The 16,388-nt window shown below is 35.6% G+C and overlaps 2 protein-coding genes across 20 annotated transcripts in view; one reads left to right on the top strand and one right to left on the bottom strand.

Moving 5' to 3' along the window:
• Window positions 1–9,931, top strand: part of DRC9 (dynein regulatory complex subunit 9) — a 32,054-nt gene extending 22,123 nt beyond the window's left edge. For 3 of the 4 annotated variants that reach the window (XM_074330538.1, XM_074330526.1, XM_019723669.2), the window contains 3 exons: window positions 6,321–6,452; window positions 7,191–7,292; window positions 8,373–9,931. In XM_074330538.1, the coding sequence (XP_074186639.1) occupies window positions 6,321–6,452; window positions 7,191–7,292; window positions 8,373–8,510 (372 nt within the window). In that variant the 3' untranslated portion in view covers window positions 8,511–9,931. The remainder of the gene's footprint in view (window positions 1–6,320; window positions 6,453–7,190; window positions 7,293–8,372) is intronic. The other variant, XM_074330532.1, reaches the window with a different exon arrangement.
• The window catches only part of LRCH3 (leucine rich repeats and calponin homology domain containing 3), a 102,535-nt gene continuing 95,830 nt past the window's right edge, over window positions 9,684–16,388 (bottom strand). For 8 of the 16 annotated variants that reach the window (XM_019723651.2, XM_074330426.1, XM_019723653.2 and 5 more), the window contains one exon: window positions 9,684–15,668. In XM_019723651.2, the coding sequence (XP_019579210.2) occupies window positions 15,468–15,668 (201 nt within the window). In that variant the 3' untranslated portion in view covers window positions 9,684–15,467. The remainder of the gene's footprint in view (window positions 15,669–16,388) is intronic. The other 8 variants (XM_019723654.2, XM_074330464.1, XM_074330484.1 and 5 more) reach the window with 1 other exon arrangement.

Genomic DNA, 16,388 nt, shown 5'->3' with positions numbered 1-16,388 from the left:
GTAACTGTTTTTCTTCATTGCAATTATTTACCAAAAGTAAATCTCAAGCATGAGATTATTATGTCAGAGAGAGAGGTATTTTGTGACTCTTGATAAATATTGCTAATATTTTCAAATTTACACTGCCATCAGCAATGTATGCAGGAACTAATTTCTAGGTATTCTCCACAGCACTAGTCATCTTAGATAGTATTAAAAGTCTGCTAAGCTAATGAGTTGTTTTATTTTGCATTTCTTTGCTTACTAATAGAATTGACCATTTTTCCATATATTTATTTACTCATTTCTTCATGTGTAAATTACATGTGGCTGAAATGGTTTTAATTAGTCTTTCCAATATTAATAACAAACCAAGCTGAGTGGAGCCTTTCAAAATATCCCTGTTGGATGACTAAGGAGAAAATTTCCAGCTTACCTGTGATACAGCCTTCTGAGAAAGCTAATGAATTTTCAGTACACAATTCCAAATTTGTGGTTACAGAAAAGAATTTTTAGATACTGTCTCACAGACCTTTACTGAAAAAATATCTGGTTGGCTAGTAGAATCAGGGTCCTGTAACCCTGCAACTTAAGAATTATTTAACATTTTACCTGTTTAGACACAGGTAATACACAGGTAAGTGTTAGACACATAGCAGGTATTTGATAACAGTCAGATGAGCTGGTGCATTAAGTGGATGATGGACGATGAAGTTAGTGCTTCCCAGATCTTCAGCCTAATAACACAAGCAGCACATAAATACTTTTTAATGAAAAATTTGAAACAGTACACAAATATATAGATTTTAAAAAGTGAAGGTCTCTTAATCACTCCCTTTTTCTCTAAATATTTCTTCCACATCTTTTACTACACATACTTGTGTATGTACCTAAATACTTACATGTTTTTAGTATTTATTTATATTTGTTTTTGAAGTAAATGGGATTATACACACACACACACACACACATATTTCCAGACCGTTTTTTTTAAAACTTACCTTGTCTTTAATGTTTTCTATGGCAATACAACTGCTATATAATATCCCATAGAGAGGATATACCAAAATTTAGTCAACATTTTTCTGTCTGTGGACATTGAGATTGTTTTCAAGTTTTGCTATTAAAACAATGCTAAACATTCTTGGATATGACTCTAAGTGCATGGTATATGGAAAGGCTATTCATTTTTGTTTGTTCTAGATTCCTTATGTCCTCTCATATTAGTTTTAATGGTTTTTCAGTTGATTCATTTGGGTTTTCTAGGTAGAAAACCTTATTACCTGCAAATAGTAGCAATTTTATATTTTCCTTTTCATTATTTATGTCTATCCATTTTGTGGCTTATTTTATAGAGAGAATGTCTAGTGTAATACTGATTAATTGTAGTGATAAAGGAGTACCATTTTTCTATTCTGGGTTTTAGTGATATTTCAGTTAGTATTACACATGAGTTCATCGTCATGTCAGTTTTGTCATGTGCAAGGTAGGGCATTTATTGAGAAAGAATAAGACTGAAACTTGGAATGGGAACATCTGGTTGGACTCAAATGTAATTGACAATCTTGAACCCCCAAGTTACTCTGAGCCTGCCTTGCCAGTGGAAGTAGCCAGAACTCCTGTGTCTAAGAGTAATCTTCCTTTCCTTGAAAATCCTGTGATAATAACTACATCTGAGGCAGATGCCTTGAAAAGGGACGCTCAGTGTCAAGACCTAGCACAACAGTACATCTTCAAAGGTACTGCTTGCTTTGGCTTCGCACAAAACATCGCAATCGTCCACTGCGTTATGTTGATGGTATCTAATGATCAGGGAGCAGCAAGGAGTTTAGATGCATTAGTAAGACATCTGTGAATTAGAAGGTGGGAAATCAACTCAATTTTTGGTACTAATTCAGTATCATTTTGGTCCAGTTAGGTGACAAACCAGACCAGTAATTTGAGCAGGGAAGATTTAACAAAGGAATCATTAACTGGTAATAAGGGATTGGCTACAAAGAAGGGATAAAAGCTAACTCTAAAGACTACCGTGGGCTGAAGGACAGTATCCAAGGAAGGATTAAATAGAGCTGTTTGCTTTGTTGCCCTGGGTCAGAGCTGGTTCACAGCTAGTGAGACAAGGCTGGCAGGCAGGGCTGTGGACTGCATTTGGCAAGCAAGGATCCTCGTCAGTAAAACTTGTTGGTGAACAAGTGCCAGGAGTGTCCCACACACGCCATTGTCTGCCATGTCTGGGAACAGAGGAAGCACAGTGGAAACAGGGGAAAAAATTCCTGTGATGTCCCTCCGGCACCCTCTACTGACAAATCTTAACTTTGTGCCAGTTGCCAAAAGAGCAGTATTTACAGCAAGTATCCAATTTCACAAAGCTAGCCAGTGAAGGATGAATTTGGAGTTGAGAGGCAATCAATTGATAACGCAAAAATGGGGATTGTATGAGGTTTGCTCTGTAGGTTTATGGTAGGTAGATAAACTTAATGAAATTCAAGGAATTTCCTTTTGGTCTCACCTTGCTGGGGTTTTCTTTTTTTCTTTTTAATCAGGATGAGTATTCAGTTTTATAAAAGATTTTTTCACGCATTGAGATATTTTTTCTCTTTTAATGTGTTAATAAAGTATGTTAATATATTTGTTGATGTTGAATCATCTTTAAATTCCTGGACTAAACCCTACTAGGTCATAATGTACGTATTATTCTTTTACTACACTGCTAGATTTGATTTGTAGATTTTTATTTTGTATTTAGATATTCCATAAATGAGATTAGCCTGTAGATTTATTTTTTTGGTGTTTCTTTGTTGTGTTGCCATCAGTTTTGCTAGCTTGGCAGCTTGAGTTGGGAAGTTTTCTATATTTTTATGCTCTGAAACCTGAAAGTATAAATAGAACAAATTATATTATCTGTTCCTTGAAACTGATAAAATTCAGTCATAAACAATCTTGTCTGGGTATCATTTTAAAAGGGAGATATGTGGCTACCTACCTTTTCAATTTTATTAATGATTATTGATGTCTTCAGTTTAAAAAAAATCTCTGAGTCATTTTTGGTAACTGTGTCTTCCTAGAAAATAATCTATTTCATCTAAACATTCATTTCAAATTTATTAGTGTAAAGCTGGGCTCTATAGTCTCTGACAATGTACAATTTTCCTTTATTTCTGTATTTATCATCTTTTTCATCAATTTTTAAAAATGTGTGTCTTCTTTCCCTTTTTCTAGCTGAGACTTGTCAAAGGTTTGACCATTTTATTGGTCTTCACAAAAACTATCTTTTGGTTTTATGGAGCAAATCTGTTTTTTTCCCTGTCATAATGGTTATTTCAATAATTATTTTCTGGTACTTTCTTCAAGCTTATGTTGCTAATCTTTGTCTAGTTTCTGAAATGCTCAATTTATTTATTTTCAAATTTTATAATTTTCTAGTAAATACATGTTAGCCAACACATTTTCTGAGTACTGTTTGGCTATAATCTACAGGTTTTGATATATAATGCTTACATTATGTATCATTACTTTCCAAGTAATTTGTAATTTATTTACTTATTTCCCCCCAGCATTTTTTATGCATGTTTGCAAATATACAAAGTTGAATTTTATAGTGAAAACCCACATACCCACCATCGAGTTGTAGATTCTACCATTAACATTTTTCATTCTTGCTGTCACATATCTATACATCCTTCCTTCCTTAATTCACCTTATCCTTTTCATGCCTTTAAAAGTAAATTGTAGGCATCATAATTTGTAGTTTATAATTTATTTATTTTTTCACCCAAAAGTTATTTAAAAGGGTGTTTCTTAAATATCTATGTAGTTTAGTTGGGGAGAGGAGCATGTAGGTATCTTTCTATCGCTCACAGTAACACTTTGCTGTTCTGGCTGTGATCCTCACAACCAGCCTTTGAGGTTTCTACTCTTACTGTCCTCCATTGTGGCCTCAGAATGTGAAATGTAAAATTTTTGCTTGTTGGAATTTGTTGAGCTCTTATTTGGGCTTTTTTTTTTAAATATAAAAATTAGATTAATAACGGTAACAGATGAACATTATAATTAGATATCTGCATACTCCATTGCAATGCTCACCACTGAAAGTCTAGTTTCCTTCCATTACTATATGCTCGTGTATACATATTTGACTCCCTTTACCCATTTCACTCTCCCCCTACCTCTCACTTGTGGAAACCATCCTTCTTTTCTTTTTTAAAATTAATTTGGGTAATATTGGTTAAGAATATTATATAAATTGCAGGTGTACAACTTCATAATACAACATCTGTATACTCTGTTGTATCCTCACCACCCAAAGTCTGGTCTTCTTCTGTCACCTTGTATTTGACCCCCTTTACCCTCTTCGTCCTCCCCCCTTCCTTCTTTGGTAACTATCATCATTCTGTTGTCTGTATCTATGAGTGATTTTTTGTTTGTGTGGTAATTTCCTAAGATGATTGTGGATCTTTCAATTTCTTTATTATTTCCAATAATTTTTGTTTTATATATTCCAAAATGTTATTAGTATACAAAAGTGTATTAGAATGTAACTGTAGTATCTTCTTAATAGGGTATGTCATTTATCATTATAAAATATCCCTTTATTCTCATTTATTTTTGGCTTGAACTCTATTTTGCCAGATAATAATTGCCAAACCTGCTTTCTTTTTGCTTTGATTGTGTTGTTTCAGCGGTGGTTTTTATAAAAGTTCATAACTAGATTAAAAACAAATCTGAGGGGCTCTTTCTTTTGATAGGGAATTTACCCCAATTTATTTTTACTGTGATTTTTTTCACTTGTTTGTACTTATTTTTTTATCTTATTTTATGTTTCCTGCTTTTCAAACTTTCTAGTTGTTTCTTTCCTCCTTAACTTTTGTTACACTGATGGAATTTTTATTGCTTGATTTCTAGCTGTCTGGAGCAAACTCTGGTTATTGGCATCACTTTCAGAGTTTTGTAATATCTGCATTATAATCAGTTATTTTCTACCTAATTACTCAATTATATCAATTAAGATTTTTATATAATTACTATAAAAGGAAAACCAGTATCATTTGCCATAAATAGAAATTAATGTAAATAGAAGTACAATAAATACTGAATGATGTTATTATATTATAGCCAGCTCCTCTTGCCTGCCTTGCGTCTGTTCTCTGTTAAAAAAAAAAGGTTAACAAGATTTAGAAAGATGTTAAAGACATAATTGTATGACACTGACATGTTCTCTCTCTCAATCAGAATGATTGTGAATCACGTCTTAAAAAACAAAAGTCCCATGTCTATGTACCACCTAAGGCTCCTCTGATGTCTCATTCTTGAAGTACACACTCTAGGAGTTTGAAAGTTATATATTTTGTCCTTGCAGTGGTAATCCTTAAAATTTTAACATATATTTATACTTTGTTCTTTTTCTTAAGTCTAGAGTTAATCAATATCTGTATCTTTTTGCCTTTATTAAGACAAAGCTTTCACTTATCTCTTCTCTTCCTCTCCTACATCCCATGTTAAATCATTCATTATATATTTCCATTTTATAGATGAGGGAACTGAAGCTTAGAGAATTTAAGTAAACTTATTTGAGTGCCATAGTTGGGAGTTGAACCTAGGCAATTGGTCTTCAGAGCCAGTTTGTGCTCCTTCCACTAGACTATACTGCCGAATTTAGGATTTTAGTTCCAGATTATGATTTATTAAAAAGTATATTATATAACTTAAATATACATTTTTACTACTTTCTCTCCTGCTTCTTATATACATAATTTTTTTATTTTGCTAAAATGCATTCTTGAGCAACTCTTTCAGAAAGACTAGGTACAGTCTGTCTTTTCCTCACATTTGAATGCTAGGTTGGCTAGGTATAAAATCTTAGATTCACATTATCTTTTAGAATTTTGAAGACATTACACCCTTCCCAACTAGTATTCAGTGTTACCAATCAGAGATGTCTGATGCCATTCTTTATCATTCAGAATTTTCTATCTACCCTTTATTTCTTTCCTCTTCACTGTAATGTCTCTTATCCAGGCCCTCTTTCCCATTTCTAAACTGAGCAACATACAGTAAAATGCACAAATATTAAGTATATAGTTTGATGAATTTTTATGTATATATGAGTTTTCTCATGTAACCACCCAGATAGAGATACAGAACACATTTACAGCATCCTAGATGTCTCCTTCATAACCCCATTCCAAGTCAATAAACCAACACTGCCTTCAGAAGTAGACACGATTCTGAATTTTCTCACTATAGAAGTTTTGATTATTCTTGAATCTTATATAAATGATTTTATACAGTATATACTGTTTTGTATCTGGCACAAGCCACGTTTTAATGCTCTTTCCGAATAGAAACTTGAGGAGAAACTAGAATTCTGGATGGAGAAGTATGATAAAGACACAGAAATGAAACAGAATGAACTGAATGCTCTCAAATCTGCTAAGGCCAGTGATTTAGCACACCTTCAAGAACTTGCAAAAACGGTAAGGAAGCAGTCTCGATAGTGTAAGCCTGAGCACTGAGGAATGGGTGGTAGCTAAGCTACAGCCGCTGGGTAATGGTCTTTTTGGTCACAAAATGGAGGTGTGTCCATAAACCAGTGAGAGTCTTTTTCAATGATGATGACTAAGATGGCAACGATGACATTGATGATGGGGACAATAATAGCAGCAGCTAACACTTAAATAGTGCTTACTCTGTCCCAGGCACTTTACTAGTATTTCACATATATAACTTATGCAACCCTTACAACAACCTCTTGAAATACATACTTTTGTTATTTCTACTTTATGGTCTCTGAAGACAATTAGTAAATTATGATTTCCCAAATGCTTCGGATTATGGTTTCATCATTGATTGTAGAACTTTCCAAATCTCTCTTTCAAAAGATGGCTCTTTTTGTGTACCTTCTATCACAGCTTTAAAAAATTACATAATTTTGAGGTCATTAATCACACAGCAAGTTAGTATTTCATTTCTATGAAAGATTTTAAAGCAAATTTGAATTATTCAAACTGAAAACTTTAGGGAACAATTACAAAGTTAATATGTGAATATTTACAATATAGTAATCCAGTGAGATTTTTCTTTTCTTTGGTTTAGCTTTAGATTTGGCATGCTTTATTTTAAAACTTTATATTAAAATTGCAAGGCTGGCTGGGCCACAGCTAAGTCAAGAGAGTCAGCCATGTAACATATGATTAATGTCTCTACTTTTACAGCTAAGAGAGTATGAACAAGTCATCATTGAAGATCGTATGGAAAAGGAGAAGAGCAGGAAGAAGCAAGAACAAGAGATCTTGGAATTAAAGAGCATCATAAAGGTAGAAAGGCATAATTGGCTTCTTGGGGCCCCTTCAATTCTATAGCTGGCCTAACACAGTAATGCAAAGTCTCTCTCATTTATTATCAAACTCAGAACAGGAGATCTGTGAGGAAGCATGGCCTTTGTTGTTACTGGAATTTGCCAACACAATCCATGGTACAGGGAGGCGGTTAACAGAAAAAGAGATGACTTCAACTTTTAATCCAGGGGGAAAGAAATGGTTAGCAGTAGAAGCAAAAACTAAAACTTGTGCCCAGTGGTCAAATTTAAGAATACTATTTCTAACCAAAACAGCTCTTCAAGGAGTTCTAATATGCTATTGCTTCTTCAAACCCTATTTATAAGTTAGCCCAGGCTATCTGCTAGGTTCTAATAAGAGCTGTTTTCAAAAAAGGGGGAGGGAAGGGATAAATAATTTAGAAAAAAAATAGAGATCCTTTAGCTTTATATGAAATTGTGTGTCTTAGTGATGATAAAACTGGCAGATCAGATTCTGGGAAATAGTTTAAAGTAGTAACATTAGCTGGACTGAAACTTGTTCTGAGGATTGCCCTTGTCTCTCAAAGAGGAGTATCTGCTGAGACCAGATAGTGTGCAAACTGTACTATGGGACGCATATTAGGGGGTGGGTTAAAAAAAGTAAGCTTTAAAGTACATTCAGGACCAGGTATCCAAACTTAAACTTGACCCTTCCATTGGGAGTCCGATGTACAATTAACAAGTATTTATTGAGCTCCTATGGGGTTTTCTTTTGTCAGGATTCCTCGATTGAGAGCAAAAATGTAAGAACTAGCTGAAGACCACTTTTATTTTCTTTTTACTAGATCTGCTCCCAGTCTTTAGGGCTTAGTCTGATTCTAAAGTAGCCCCAGACTGTACTCAGAACAGTTGTGTCTAGTGATCAAGATACTCAAGGGAGCTATCAGTATAGGATAGCATGCTTGGTTACTTCCATGTCTCAGACAGAGACCATTTTTCAGACAGAAGTTACTTTATCAAAACCCAATCCCCTTATGCAGGAAGAATGTGGCTTGTCAAGCATACTATAAATTGTACTCACCCCTCCTTTCTCTTACAGCTCCAGGCATGGTGGCGAGGCACCGTGGTACGGAAGGAAATTGGCAGCTTCAGAATGCCTAAGAAGGAGATAGATAGCAAGGATTCAAAAGGTAAAGGTAAAGGTAAAGAAAAAGACAAGAGAAGAGGCAAGAAATAGTGACCAAGCATCTTCTGTCTTCTCCTCTCGTATTCTGGAGGAGGAGGACCTGAAGGAGGAAGAAATGTCTTTTATCATCAGATAACTCACCTACAGGTTGTTTTTTATTTGGACATTCCCATGTGTGGCCTGGTTAGTTCACTTGGCCTGTTACATTAGTTTTCAAACCCTGAATTAGGATTATACCATTGGTTTAGGGCTTCTTCATATTTTGAAAAAAATCTTGCTGAAAAGAAGTATTTCTAGGAGCCTTGTGAAGATTCTTCTTGCTTTCTTGCCAGGAAAAGGTTCATGGGCTTGGCTACAGTGATGCATTAAAACTTCAGTCATTCCTGTAAAAGATCTGATTCTGATTTTATTCAACTGGTTTATAGTGAAAAACCTCTTATGAGCAAAATTGTTCAGTAGGAATTACAAGATGACATTTATCAAGCGTCTAGCATAATATATACACAGTGAAGTTTTAAGATGATCAGTTTAGTTTTTATTGGGGGGTGGTAGCTGTTATACATCTTATTATATATATCTTATATATAACTTTATTAAATATGTGATTGTAATCTCATTATATATATATATACATATCTTATAAGCTACTTGAGTTCCTTTTCTGGGAAATAGGTAGGAATATAAATTATAAATACAAGATAGAAATGAGACGTTAGGCTAACCCACAAATAGTAAAGACGGGTGACACAGCTCCACAGGAAGACTAGTTTGGAGATATTTTTGATAAATGAGACCCTAGGGTCTATACCTACTTTGCTTACTCAACAATTCTCACCTTATGGGGTATAAAACTAAGAGACAATGTGAAAATACTTAACCTGTGCCCGGAACATAAAGCTGTCATTCTCTATTCCCCTAAAAAAGAATGAGCCCACTGGGTCATTCTTGTTTTGATCAATCAAAATAGAATGTCTTGGGATGCTAAAGCTTTCCTTACAGCACAGTTGGTAATTTCTGAAATTAAAAACTGTCCGTATGTGTCACATATATTTCATGAGTTAAGCTCTATATCTAACTCCAAATACAGGGCAAAATGGGTATCTATACTTCCTTTGAAAAGTACATTTTGATCTCAAGGGCCTATTATGAGGACCCGGTTTGTACTGATACTACTTTAAGGAATTAGAAACTCTTTCATTTTTGCCAAGGAAACCATGCTTTAGGTATGAACATTTTCAAATCAGCCTTTATTTCATGCTATTGAAGTGTTGGCTTTTATTTTAATGTCAACGTGTAAGGTGGCATAGAGGCAATTTAAAATAACATACATGATATTGACATATTTATACTTAGAACTTATGCATTATATTTACAGACATACAAATATAGGACAATGTTTGTTTTTACAAAATCTTTTACTAATTACATGTTTACAACATTTTCAGAAATAAAATGAAATCTGCTGTAAAACATCTCACTGCAAAATGTATATATGAAGGCTTCTAAATATCCATGTTTTCCTTCATTTCTATAACCATTTAAGTGCTTAGTTTTAAAAAAAACTCATCACACTCATCAGCATAGTCACACATCGTAAGGCATTGCTGAGCTGTGGCAAGAGAAATCAGACTCCTCAATTAAGGCTGTATTTTAAAAAGCTATTAAAGAAAGTGATCTACTATTAAGCCTCCTACTCTGTTCTAGCCAAATACAAAGGCCCCTCCTCCCATGAGTTGTTTCCAGAGAAAAATGGTTTGGAGTGCTAAACATGTATGAGTTTGAAAGCCTGGAAACCTGCTGACTTAAAATCTCTGTAGTTGGCAGGGGCCCTGGTGGGTGGGCACACAGCCTTTTCTTTTTTTCACACTTCAGCACTGGGAACTTGCTGCTTCAGCAGGAAGCTCATAAATAAATGGTCAGGTGGAACTGTTACAAAGTCATCTTCATCTTACACTGGAGTCTAGCAAGGCTAAATGTTAAACGTCTTCAGTTAAAAAAGTACATATAAAACACTGAATACAAAAACAACATCATTTGTTTTTGCATTTTGACAGAAAAAATTCAATATACTTGATATTCTTTATCAACCAAAACTACACATTTTTTCTAACAACTCAAATATAAATTTGAATTGGTTTGATAAAAATACATTAATAAAGTTTCATGCTATGTGTAAAATTTGAAATAAATTTAAATTTCCATTTATTCCTATGGGAAAATTAGTTCCAAATGTTGCATTATGCATGTCTTCTGCAATTACTTCTTGCATAATATGTGACAAACAGTCCTGTACTTTGCGGAGTTTCATTTAAATAACTCAATAATTTGGAAATTGTACTGAGGTTTAATGTTGACTAAAAGGAAAAATACCTATAGTTTAAAACTACACACAACTAAATTCTAAACAAGTCATATGATTGGTGGGTGTGTTTGGAACTGTAAATATAATGGTCTGGCTCTAAGTACTTAAAAAACATTTTACTTCTGTGAGGACAGTGAAGGATTGGGATTTGAGCGCAGATGTTTATGTTATATAATTTTATATCTGGACAAAGTGGTAATGTTCTGGTGAACTGTTTTCCTTGTGAGAACAAGGAGAAAGCATTATTTTGACCAGCTACTCAACGTGATTTATCTGAAGTCACTTTTAGACGCTGCATTTACATGATCAAGAGAGCAAGAACATTATGCTCAAATGCATACACTGGTAAAGAAAACCCAAAACAGTTAACAGACAAAACCCTAGATAACTAGTATTTTCACTTATTCTATTTCCTTGGTTTATAAAGGCAGTGAATACCGAAAGACGTCACTGACAACTAAAAGGGGTGCAAAATGTAGGGGAAGAAAGACCCAAGTGGCTTAAACTTGAATAAAGGCTCCTGACTGTGTGTTGCAATGAGCCCTAGGGCCGGCCTTTCATTCCACCCACAATTGAGTAACTAAGGCTCTAGGTGGAGCTAGTTGAAAAGACAGCAAGCTGTTTTCAAGATGCCACAAGTACTTTAATTCAGCCTTGGAAACTGGCAGTTACCTGAAAGGAATATAAGAACCTTGCTTTTCCTTTAATCTTTTTGCTTTGTTTTCATAGTCTTCCATTAGCTGGGAGCTGCAAATGTCTGTGCTGTGACTGGAAACTGTTCACACGTCCAGGCATCCTGGGAGCAGCATGGGGGGAGGGGGTTCAATGAAGTCAATGCAGATGCTGAGCAGCTCTAGGTATGAGCTTGAGGATTTGGAAGCTGGTTTATATGGTTGACATCACAGAGTATGACACACAGAACAGCCTCTAAGTGGTGGTGCCCTGGAGGTGGGGGGAGGACTAGGACACTGGCTTTAGATACAATTGGATCTGTTTCATTGTTTCACTACCCAAAATCTGGGCCTTCTACGTTATTTTTGTTTTGCCTTGGACACAACAGTCCAAGTGGTCATAATATAGTTTTTTATTTTAAATGCCGCTGAAAAACACAGTGGAGTTATTACTTCCCCAAATCATACAAATATCTAGCTTGGAACAGTGGTTGCACTACATGAAACACCTGGGATGTTTGTTGAAAATGCAGACACCCAGGCCTCACTCTAGACCTACTGAATGAGAATCTGTATTTTAACAAATGCTCCAGGAGATTGAAATGAACAACCAAGTTTAGAAACCAGTAGACTCCACAGGTAACGATTATGTAGCAGGCCTGTGCCTTCGAGAGAGCTAAATATCCTTCTGAGGAAATATTCTTTCTGGTGGGTGAAAAAAGTCTACTCTCGAGGAAAGCAGCCAGTTTAGGCTTCAGTATTGGGTTCTCAGTCATGACAGAATTAAGTTTCATTTGTGAAAACCAACCATGTCTTCATAAACAATTCAATGGAAATGCATATAACCTCCCCTAAAATGGAGAAATGAAGCAAAATATTCCCGTTAGGAATCACACAGACAGTCCTTCAGAACACGTAAGAGCTCTGTGTAAGCCGATGGCTGGCAGCGGCATCACGTGGTCCTGGTCTGTCTGCCAGGCCGGTGCCCGAGGGGTTCAGTCCTCACACAGCAGACAACTGCTGCTGCTGTGGCTTCGGTGGGGCGAGTTCCAGGAGAGCCTGGACCGTCACTGCAACCTGGCTCAAACCTTTCTCTTCTAAAATGTGGAGAGGCAAACATAATTGCTCCTGAAATGGGACAACGCGACATAAAAACAAACACAAAAGAAAATAGGATGAACATCACAGAACTGAAAAGAAAAAATAAGCATCTCCTCTTCCTCATAACAATCAACTGACGTATGAAAAGTCAGTACCTGGGAAACTGACCTCTGGTATATGAGTTACAGAGATGGTGTCTGACACTCACTGTCACTTTATTAATACAACTCAAAGTACATACAGATCATTTTGAAAACTGGAAAATGGACAAGTTACATACACTTACACATACAACAGAGGAGAAACAGTACTATGGAGTGAAAGCAACACTCTTCATCCCTTATCAATAAAAGCGCAACGCAGATCAGTAAAATGAGGCAGGTGGAAACAGAAAAACAGTTACAAGTTATACTAGAATGCTCAAGCCTGACAGATATAACACTATAGGAGAAAGCACTTGGGAAATTACATACCGTAAGAATGCAAGACTGTTTCATGCCGTCACTCAGACTGCATAAGAGAGGGATGCCTGCTATCTGCATTCTAATCCTGATTGTGAAAATCAGGGCTCTCGTACTAGGCAAGGATCACAGGAAGAAACTGAAGTGTATCCTTGAGATTCAGACATATTTGAGAAGCTTTCCCCTACTTTGGGTAATTCATGGAAGGCCCACTTTGAAGTAGTTAAAAATCTGAATTAGAGAATTATAAAAAAAGAAACTATATTTGAAAAAGTAAAGCTTTTCATAGCCTGGTATTAAATTATGGATTAACTTATGCTGGAGAATTATGATGTGAGCTTGGTCAGGAACATCTTCATTACCATATATTTGAAAACTGATTACATATTTGCTTAAGGAAGTTAAATACTTCTATCCTGTTTGCCTCATTAAGTTGTTTGGTTAATCCTTTCTTGTACGCGAAAAAGGCATATCCAAGAATAACACCTATCATTGGTTTTTATTTTAAGACTAAATATTTAGAAAGAAAATATATTGCTCTCACAAAGGACAGAAAGTGGAATTCTGGTTCCATTTAAAAAGAGACTATATTTATTAAAGAAGATAACTAGATCTTTTTCGGCTTTTCATTGGTTCCTACTATAGTATTAGGAAGTTTTACAAAAACAGTTGCAATAAAAAAATATAGCAAGTATTTATTCTGAACAGTTATTGGTACTTGTGCTTCTTTTTTATTTAATACTTATCTGATAAAACAAGGTAACTGCAATCTTTTGTTCTTATTAAACTATCAACTTTGTATAAATACTTTGAGTATAAGTGCAAATACAGGTTAACTATACTTAAAATGAACTTGCAGAATGTTTTGCTCTTGAGAGAGACATATTTTCTCGGAAACCAGTTCCTTGGTCTCTTCCCAGTAGTGCCCTGGCCTGGGAGGTCTGTGGTTTAGACAAGCCCTCAGAGGCTCTGCTTCCCCGATGCACACCTTCCAGCTGGCTTAGAGGGAATCCTGTGTTCTGAAAAGAACCCACAATTACTCCCCCCAAGCCACACATGACATAATGTGTTTTTTATCAGGTATTTTTAAAAGGGACAAAACTCCAGGAAACTGAATGCTCTCTGACACAGAAACATTGCTACTGTATAAAACTGAAGTTTTCAACAAAGTGTTCAATGTTTCAGCATTACCAGGAAGGAGTTTTTAATGTGGTAAATAACTGTCCCATTCATATGGAAGAAAATCAAAGCAATCAGACTTTTAGGCTGACTTCTACAAACAGAATGTTATATTCTTTGCAACCTCTCTTCATACCTGAGTTCAGTTGCCCAATTTTGTTAACAGTTCGTGAGATTCCTGAATGTTCAGGAACATTATTTATAAGAACTAGAATCTGAATGCAATTGTAAAGTAGTTTCAAGCATTAAGGCTGGCAGCTAACATACTAAACATTCCAAAAGAGACAACATTCATTGCCCTGGGTACAGAACAGAGACTGCTGCCTAATTCTTTCCCTGCTACTGTTCAGATATAATTTCCTCAACAGCCTATAAAATACAAGTTCACCTATTAAGATGGTTCATATATATGGGGAATTACATAAATTCCAATTTTAAATTTTCAGTAGGATTCTAAAAGTGAAGCTCAGGTAAAGATAACAAACAGTAAACCTGGACATGTGTCTACCCCTGAAAGGTCCGCTCCAGATCCCCTGCTTCTTGGGTAATATTTTACCTGTACGCACTAGGCTCCGAATCGCAATCTAGGGAACCTACATGATCTTGAGACTGAACATTGTGATCAAATTAAAAGTAAGATGAAATGACTAGTGCCTTCCAGATGCCCAGACAGCAAATGCTGATGTATACCTGTGCCTAGTAATAAAGGGAAATTTCAGGGCACAGCTCAATGAGATCTAAGTGACCAGGTGGCCCTTCATCCATAAAGGGTACAACTATTTTCCTTATGAGCAGCTACTGAAAAGGTTCAGAACTCATAATTCCAACACTTAAGTTGTGTTCAGGCATGGAGAAATGGCCAGATGGGAATTACGTTATGTCATCTGAAAATAAAGTTCTTAGTCATGTGCTAAGAACGGGAACAGGATTGTATTAGTAGAAACACTTTAGCACGTATGACAAGAAAAACAAGGCCACAGGCCAGGAAATGAACGAATGACCAGGAAAAAAAAATACTGGTCTTTTACTCTTTGTTAGTAATCATAAATACTTACTAATGTGATGGGCTGCTCATCTGGACATCTGAGGAAAGAATTTATCTACTTTTATCAGTTAACTATTTGATGGCCAGGAAAAAAAAGAGCAACATATGTAAATATTTCTGAATGAGAAACAAACCTCCTTTCCCAAGCACAGGAATGGGGTAGAAAATCCCTGGAATGCAAGCTTTTCACTAGAGGGGGAAGACCCAGTAATAAAGCATACAGAGAGTTAACATTAAAGTACAATAAAATGCCACAAAACCCAAAAGCTGCATAGACAGAGAGACAAAACTGGATTCTTCTGAATGTGCCCCAAGAGAAAGTAGCGTTTCAACAGTTCTTTTAACGCTGAGGTTTAGCTGAAGGATGTCAGAAGGGGAACAAAGATTGTCCTGTCCAGTGTGAGCAGGAAAGGAAAACAGAAAAACAAAGTCAGTGGATTAGAAATACAGATTTGAGTATAGAATTCAATATGATCATCTCAATCATATTTAAAGAAACACATCTTGTAACATTCTTCACTATGATGAATGAAAACAAAATGCTGAAAAGCAAAACTACAAAGAATCCTCTATGTGCTGAGCTTGATTTTACTATGAAATACCATGTTTCCCCAAAATAAGACTTAGCCAGACAATCAGCTCTAATGTGTCTTTTAGAGCAAAAATTAATATAAGACCTGGTCTTATATAAGATCCAGTCTTACAGTAAAATAAGACCGGGTATTATATTATATTACATTATATTATATTATTATATTAGACCGGATCTTATGTTAAAATAAGACCGGGTCTTATATTAATTTTTGCTCCAAAAGAACACATTAGAGATGATTGTCCGGCTTGGTCTTCTTTTCGGGGAAATACGGTAGCAGAATAAAATTGGTTGGTTGGTGACTAGTGTGAACATTCAGGATACAATGAATAGAACTGGAGGCTGGCTTAGGGTTGTGTGAGGCCTGAGAGTGGTGAGGTCTGCGAGGGGCAACCTCGTTCTCTCATTCTTCCTTATTAACAAAAAAAGAATAGGACAGAAAGGACGAACAAAACCTGGGAGTGGGCTGAGGTGAGGGAAGTGTTCAGAGAAAGCCAGGTAAATCAAGAAGGTTCAGA

The sequence above is a fragment of the Rhinolophus sinicus genome, linkage group LG01, assembly GCF_036562045.2.
Source record: "Rhinolophus sinicus isolate RSC01 linkage group LG01, ASM3656204v1, whole genome shotgun sequence".
NCBI classification, from domain to species: domain Eukaryota; kingdom Metazoa; phylum Chordata; class Mammalia; order Chiroptera; family Rhinolophidae; genus Rhinolophus; species Rhinolophus sinicus.
Note: the sequence above shows the minus strand (reverse complement) of the source record. Positions and strands in the feature narration are given on the sequence as shown.